This window comes from Merops nubicus, unplaced genomic scaffold, assembly GCF_000691845.1.
Source record: "Merops nubicus isolate BGI_N331 unplaced genomic scaffold, ASM69184v1 scaffold14008, whole genome shotgun sequence".
In the NCBI taxonomy this organism is placed as follows: Eukaryota; Metazoa; Chordata; class Aves; order Coraciiformes; family Meropidae; genus Merops; species Merops nubicus.
The window spans coordinates 20,762-29,268 of NW_008627822.1; the positions used below are offsets into that span (position 1 = coordinate 20,762).

Here is an 8,507-nt window from a genome sequence, read left to right on the forward strand (position 1 = left end):
TGCATTTTGCTGTGTTTCCAGTGCCTGCCTTTCAGGGAAACTGGGATTATTAAAGCAGGCATTTTGAGAGCTAGAACAATTCAAGTAACACCCATTAAGTCCCTTAACAACTTTTACAAGTATGAATCTTTGAAGCATCTCTGGGAAATGAGGAGTGACACAGAATACCAATAGCACAGTATACATTAAAAAATCAGAAGCAGGGAGAGTTTAAACTAGTTGTTCAAAGCCAGATGGGCTAATTGGTAGTAGCACAGAACTGAAAGCCAAATCTTCAGAATGTTAGTTGGCTTTCTGGTTCTCCAGACTTTTATTTTCTGACTGGTGTTGGAGCAGTTTTACTCTTACCATTATGGTGACCTTGATGGGTAGAGACATTAATGTGGGAGACTGGAGGAAATAAAATCTAAAGCAAGTTTTGGGGTGTTGTTAATTTGAAAGAAACAAGTTTAAGCACACAAATAATTTTTATTCCTGGAAAATACTTTAGATTTATGCATGTAATGTATGTAAAATTTGATGTACAAAGGACTTCTTTTCCCCTTAAAACAGGGCAATATGTGGTGGAATACTGCAGACTGAAGGTTGAATACCTGATTGTAATTTGTTCTCTGGCAGGTTCAGACAAGAATCTGGTGGTCTTTCCCTGACCAATGGAGAACTATTTCCAAGCAGAGGCATATAACCTCGACAAGGTTTTAGATGAATTTGAGCAAAACGAAGGTGAGTCATTTTGAACAAGATCATAGATGCAGATTAGAAGTATTCTACAGAGATCACCATTGAAGAAGGCAAGATCTGTGATACCTGTTTTGGTTTTGAGTTGCAAATTAATTTCAGAACTTGCAAAAAACATCTTAATTTTGCATGGTATGTCTTCAGTATTTGTTAGCAGTATTCTCTTCTGTTTCTATTAATCTTGTTTACTTTTAAATAATTTCTCACTCTTCATAGGAAACCTTCAGTACACTTTTAGAAGAAAGTCTTCATGAAACTTAATCTTACTGGCAACATTTTAATAATTTATTTTAAACAAATCAGGCAAAACTTATTTTGATTTTCTTTTGCAGTTTTGGGAGAATTAGGCATAGCAACGTTTTATTAGGTCCCATAAATCATATAACGAAAGCTATCTTACTTGAAGTATTAAATCTTTTGCTTAGTTGAATTGTTACTTCTGTGCTGTCAAGGAATTTGAACACTTTATGGGAGTGGGAATTTTTCTAGTAATTTCTATCTGCCTGAAGGATATTAATCAGTAGTTTAAACTTGCTTGTATGAATTCAGCCTGATACTAATTGGTGTAGCTCTAAACTTCCAGAGTTCCAGAAACATGCAATTACACTGCTAATGGTTGATCAAGGTTGTTAGTTATGGCACATGTATTTTACTCTTGTGCCCATATTTGAACATCTCTACATTTATATTTGGGGCATTTAATGCAACAGAGTTGCACTAGAACCTGTAGCTTTAGCAGGACAGTAAGTTCTCTTATGTGAACACTTTTTCAGATGCTGCTGTTTCACCTACACTACTGGGTGCAAAGTGGAATCAGATTCTAGATCCACCTTCTCGTCATCTGTCATTTAACCCAACCGTGGCCAATGTGAATGAAGCTACAACTCCTAACGAATGTCAGCAGAGATTGAAATCTTTCTCCTTGGCTCACTCAGTGACTACACCAACAGGAGGAGAAGATCACTGCGCTAATGGAAAGGATTTTGGCATAAGCCCAGAGATCCCAGTCATGTGGATTGATGATCAGGCAGTAGCAGATGATCAACTGATTAAAAGAAATAGTAATGGGGATGATCAGTGTGACACTGTGGAAGCAGGAGAAAAGAAATGTGGAAATACAGCTTGTTTGCCAGAGGAGAAGAATGTACTGGTAGTGGCAGTCATGCATAACTGTGACAGAAGAACACTACAAAGTGGTGATTTGCTGGATTGTAAAAATTACAACAGTCAGTCCCTAATGGACACTATTAGCTTTACACTGGATAATGAAAACAGACAGAGTGATCAGTTTAGTGTAACTGTAAATGGATCCACAGAAAAAGACACAGATACAGAAAAACAAGCAGACAAGGTGTGCACTGACGATGACTCTCTAAGTCATTTGGTTAATGCCTCATCTGAAAGCCTGACTGTTGCATGCCCCTCCTCCCGATTAAAGGATGATTTTAATATGACTAAAGATTCCCTGTTTTCAGAAGCTACAATTGCAGGGAATAATGCAGTGACTGTCTTACAGAGCCCAGCTGATGGTACCATTAAAACGCAAGAAAACTGTGTATCAGTTGAAAATTTTACTAGTAAAGCCATTCCTCAGAGAACGGATCTAGAAGCTAAGAGCTCTTCTTCTGGTTCAAGTAATGGAAGCTTAATCACAGAACAGGAAACAACCCAACAGTTACAGCCTAGGTTATCGGGGCTCACCGAAACCTGTCCACCTAACATGGCTGGAAGTGGCAGTTTCAAGGAATGTGTTGCAGAACTTGTTGCCTCTGAGGATGCTGGTGCCACTGAAAGCGACGTCGTTGAATGTGGTGATAAAAATCTCGGCACAGCGGAATCACTCGGCACGGCAGAGTGCTACCCTGGCTCTCCGGAGATGACTAATTGGGAACTGACAAAGTTGAATGAGATGAATAATAAGCAAACTCTGGGAGAGAATGAAAGACTCTTGCAGACGAAGCAGCCTGATGAGGCATGTAGTAACAGTAAAGAAGGTGGAGATGGGATGGTGGAGGCAGGCATAGACTCAAAAGGGACTGGTGTAGATGAGCGTGAAGTGCCCAGTCTCTCTGATGTGATGGCTACATCAGCAGCAAGCTCTCTGTCTAATGGTTGTGATTCCTATGGAATGCAGAACCCAGTTGCTGCTCATGTTCCGAAGACTTTACCCTCCAAGGAAGACTCGGTAACAGAAGAAAAGGAGATAGAGGAGAGCAAGTCAGAATGTTATGCTAACGTTTATGAACAGAGAGGAAATGAGACTACAGAAGGGAGTGGGCTTATTTTAAACAGTGCTAGTGACCACATAAAGAAAAATTATTTACATAATCTCTGTAGTCAGGTTTCATCCACGCAAGGGCAAACTTTATCAAAACCAGTGACTAGTCTGCAATCTATCAGTGTTCCTTTTGGTGGTGCAAGACCTAAACAACCTACAAATCTTAAACTGCAGATTCCGAAGCCATTATCAGACCACTTGCAAAATGATCTCGTTCCCCCAAATTGTGGAGGTAATAGTAAAAACAAAAATGTCTTTGGTAAGACACAGTTAGGGGATACAACAGATGCGTTTCCTGGTGAAACATCTTCAAATGCCTCTGTTACTGGTACTAATGGGGAACATTTGGAAGAGTATGAGTCTGGAGTCTCTAGTAGTCCGTGCCTTGCAGTAGCCCCAGATAGTCCAGATAATGATCTCAGAGCTGGTCAGTTTGGAGCTCCAGCCAGAAAGCCTTTTACGACTTTGGGTGAGGTGGCTCCAGTTTGGGTTCCAGATTCTCAAGCCCCCAACTGTATGAAATGCGAGGCCAGATTTACATTCACCAAAAGAAGGCATCATTGCAGAGCTTGTGGGAAGGTAAGTCTGCATTTTGTGAGTAAGCTCAAAGCACCCTTTTTTGACCTCATACTGCACAAAATCAGATCGGAGGACTTCCTAAGCCACTGGCTGTAGTTACCTGTGACATCTATTCCTAAAAATCCATGTTTGATTTGTGAAGGGGAAAAAAGGCATTTCTAAGCTCTAATCTATTTAGGATTCTACTAGAGAATAACTGTTACTTCTAACTGAAAGAATTATTAGGCTGTATGGGCAATGTATTTGTTGATTGCAACAGTCAACATCATTGGATCATGTTGAACTGCTATAAAATGGCTAAATGCAAGAAACTAGTTTGCAGAAATTACTGCATCAATAATCCCATTAAAGGTACTGAAACATATTGATGTGAATTGGAAGCATGTTGTTAAATTGCTGGCGTTCCTGCTGCTTTAGATGACTGATCAACTCTGTTCTTTTCAGTGTTCTTTACTAACTTTTTTCATATTGTTTACTTTATCTTAACATATATTTGCTCCTGGGAAAAAAAGATAGTAAGTTACCTGTAACCTGATATATGTACATTTTGTAATGAAGACAACTAAAACATAATTTCTGTATCATTTTGCATTGTGTAAGGAATATTTTATTGTTGACTTTTTCTTGGGGTTTTATATGTGTGCTGTCTAGGTCAACACTTACATGCCAAGTTTATGGTACATGGTTAGCTTGTAAAGTACTTCCAAATATCTTGTTACTTAAATACAAGTTGGTTGCACATGGAAGATGGGAACTCCAGAAAAAATGTGATGATTCAAAAACTGTAAACTAACTCTTGTCAAGTAGATATTCATTAATATTTTTAAGATGAAACTAAAACCCACTAAAAATGAGAGTAAAAGTAATTTTGGTTCATTTAGGCCCTATCCAAAGGTTTCTGAAGTTGATTGAAAGACCTCCTGACTGCTATGGGCGATACCTTTTGCTACCAGAAGAGTGCAGGGAAGCAGAATGACCTGAACAAAGGACCTAAAAGAAGCAAATATATCTGGAAAGCTCAAACCCTTATCACCTGTTTCTGGAAGCAGCCTAGCAGAAAACCCAGGCTTGCTGCTCTGTAATGGACTATGTATGTGTCCCATTTGTCCCTTTAGTCAACCAAAATGTGGAGCACTCAGTCTCTTCACTGCAACACCAGATAAGCAGATGTTGTTCAAATTTGATTTTGAGACATACTGAAAAATCTTTCCTGGGCCACTTCTAAAAGCTAAGCAGACATTCATTATGAACTGCTCTGGAACTTCCAGTTGCTTTCTTCTGCCCATCCTCTTGCAGGTTGGTAGCAGTGGAAGTCCTGATGTGGAGGTAGTAACCAGATGTGATCAGTAAGCATCCTATGAGGTACCTATAAACAGCTTTTGTGTACCTTTCGGTTAGTATCACAGGGCTCAATCTTCTTCTCATTGCAGTTAAGGAGAATCTGTAAGGAATGTAAGTTAAAGGAATGTCCATCACTTTTAGCTTTGATATATTAACTTATACTGTCAGTTATTTAGGTCATTCTTTTGTTTTTTATGAGTTTAAGAAATATGACTGCAATTTGCATTTACAGTAATCTTTTCTACTTATTTTCATGCTTTAAACAAGCTCATTGCTTGGATTTAATTACTTCCCTGTAATGACTGAAGCCTTGAATTGCACAAGCAAGAAGCATAAAATGAAAATATCTGTAAACAAAATGGATAAAACGTGCACAGATAGATCAAGGCCAAAAAATGTAGTGCGGGTTTTTTTTTTGTTTTTTTTTTTTTAAACTACTAAAGACAAGCCTTGAGAAAAGCAATGAGCATTGTTTTGGGTGATATGTGGGGAAGGGATAAAATAAAAGGTCCCTCTGCTCTGTAGACAGACTTGTTTCTCAGATATGAGAAATACATCACATATTAGTATTTAATATTCCTAGACTGTTAGAATAATCCTCAGAATGGCTTGTTTCTAGAAGCTTTTATTAGTTAATATTGTCTAGAACACGTGCAATTAAAAGATAGGGCAGAAAATTCTGGTATTTTCTCTAAAAACCCCACACATTAATAAACACTAAGGATCAGTGTGGGCCAGATAATATTTGGCACTTACTGCAAGTTTGCAGGACTTGGTCCCAGTAGCAGTTCCAGGAGGAAAGAGACCAAAGGCTTTGACAGGCAAGCTCTGATGAGTCTAGCTGTGGTGGCTTGAGACACAGCTGCTCTCAGCTGTCTGCTCCTGCTTTCTGGTGAAGACAACCATCCCCAAAGCATGTCTTGCTGACCACGTGCCTGTGGTGTAGGCACCTACTGAACCACTGCTTCTGTTACAAATGTCTGAGTCTCACTTAAAGAATTGGGGAGACAGTGTCTTCAGCTCTTGCACTTAATTGTTTCTAGGGGAAGTCATGGGACTAAATATTTTTAAACACAAGCTTTAGCACAACAGTTTCTTTTTAAGCTTTATTGCTATCATCACGCCAAATTAGTATAGTAGAGATCTGTTCCATTTGGGAATGAAAATTGCACTTAAAAATAGTTGAGTGGCAGCTGGGAAGTCTGTCTCTGTTTTTAATTTCAGAGTAATAATTGCAAAATTAATGGAAGATATGAACCTCAGGGGAGTGTTAGAAACTAATACACTTACAGTAAATTTTGAATTAAAATTAAGAAGCTGAAGAATGTGTGAATACATTCATAAATTTTGTCTTATGTATTTATGCATTTTCTATTGGTAGATGAAACAATCACCCTTGATAGGAAAAGTAGAAAATTTGTGAGTCATCTTTTTGCTGACAACCAAAACTGTGTTTTCCCACTAAAATATATAAAAAAAAAAAAAATCACCAAACCCCCTAGGAGCTAATGCTTTAACAACTCCTAGCAAACCTGAAAACCCTAGTCACATAAAAACTTGCTTTGACACTGCTATGGGTTTTTTATAATATGATATACTGAGATAATGGCTTGATGATGATTAATAACAAGACTGAACAGTGAGTTGTGCTGAATTGTGTTCTTCCTCTTCATTACTACTGTTAGAAGGCTGGTGCAGCCTGAGGGAGGAGGTGTAGATGTTCTGTCATTGTCCCTGTTTTTTAATATTTAGGTTGTTGCACTTGGGAGCTTTGCTGAATGCATAATGTGGTGTTTGATAAAGGGTCCTAAATTAGATATTAATTTATGTTGGTTCTTCATATATGGTTGAAGTCATTGATTTTTCCATCGTCAATACTGAACTTTCGACTGGAAGTTTCTCCCAGAGAACTGAAATGATGTCAAATGTCTCTAAAATATGCTGTGAAGTTATTAATATTCCCTGGAATGCTTGTAAATTGGGTTAAGGTATAAATGCAGAAACCAGAGTTTTAAAGTACATTTACTTTTTTTTTTTTAAGGTTTTCACATATGCAAAAGGGGTGCTTTTATTTTTCTATGAAAATGCCAGTGTATATACACTTGCTTTGTTTCTGAAATGTTCAAACTGACGTAATTAGTAAACATTAAAACTGGTTGAGATGAGGCAGGGTGAGGACTTTCTTCACATTTGATTTTCAGCTGTCATGGTGAACTCAGCTTTTTACATGGGCTTCTTTTAAACACTTGCCACTAAAAGACTGCAAAGATAACAGGCTGCAAAGTGATCGTAATTTGGTGTGATTTTTAACTTGGGGGAAATTTAGTTAGGCTTACATATATTTATCTATGAGAATCCTATGTAGTTTCTTGTCTGTATTGTGGAAATATTGCTGCAGACGTTATGATGAAATATTTTTTTTGGATTAAGAAAGGATCACAGATCACAATAATGCTGTCCTGGTTTGAGCATAGTGGACTGCAGATATAATATCCACTTGTAATTAAAATTTGAGATTATTTTGAGATCTGAACCCATTTGTTAGGTAGCTGCTGCTGTTTCTGGATTTCCTGAGTGTGACATTACCTTTCTGTCTGAAATGGACATTCATCAGTATCTTCACATGACCTAAACTATAACTCTGAGGAAATAGGGTTGCTTGTTTTTTTTAAAATTTAAAAAAAAATTTTTAAAAAGTATTTTAAATAAGTAAGAAATTCTTAGGGCACACTGATTTGTCTGTTCTGCAGGATTTTGAGATTGCTATTGTAGGATCATACCCACATGCAAGTGTTTTGTTTGGTGCCCAAGCCATGCTCATATTTTATGGTTTTGCTTCTCTGGAGGAAGGCTCAAGATTGTTTCATGCCCAGGACTGGGGAATTGTTAGAGCTGGCTCAGTGTGAAGTGCTGGCAATGCAACTGCATCTGCACGACATGTTGTCCCCCCAGGGGCTTTGCACCAGGTCCTCCCTTAGGAGCCCATGAGCGTAAAATGTAGTTCCTGATGTCTCTCTAATGTTGTCATGCTGTAGTGTTTGTAATCGTGTAAATACAACCTTGCTTTATATGTATATAAACAGAGCAAGATTTCCTGGGCAGTTCCAATGTCATTCACCTTTTTCTTGGTTTGTGTTGAACACTTGAAACATTTTGATATGTCACTGTTCATTTAAGTCTCAACTGGGAAATAGCTTATCTATGAAGAGACTAAACACCTAGAGTTGCTAATATAGTTGAATTACCCTTTTGCAAATAAAAATGACCAGTTTAATCTGTGCCATAACAATCTCTGATGTAGCCAAAACATGCATTTAAACAGAGTTGATTTCAAAAAGTACTCATGCATTTTTTATAACTGAAGTTAATGTCCGAATTGCTAGTTCTGTGAGGGGTTGTAAAGTGGTAGGAATTTATTAACCCATTGTCATTTGTGTCAAACATATTTTGAAAACACCACGGTGCAGCAACAGGACAACATGCACTTATGTTTTCCACGTAATCCTTCTTCACCAGGATTAGTAGGTGTTGTGGTTTGAGGCTTGGGGCTGGGGGTGTGACCTTCTAGGAC

General features: G+C 38.0%; 1 protein-coding gene across 1 annotated transcript in view; it reads left to right on the forward strand.

Moving 5' to 3' along the window:
- Positions 1-653: 653 nt before the first annotated feature.
- LOC103778856 (zinc finger FYVE domain-containing protein 9-like) overlaps positions 654-8,507 on the forward strand; it is a gene marked incomplete at its 3' end in the record, with an annotated part of 8,663 nt that continues 809 nt past the window's right edge. Inside the window, exons 1-2 of the mRNA XM_008946470.1 lie at positions 654-723; positions 1,512-3,595. Of these exons, the coding sequence (XP_008944718.1) occupies positions 654-723; positions 1,512-3,595 (2,154 nt within the window). The remainder of the gene's footprint in view (positions 724-1,511; positions 3,596-8,507) is intronic.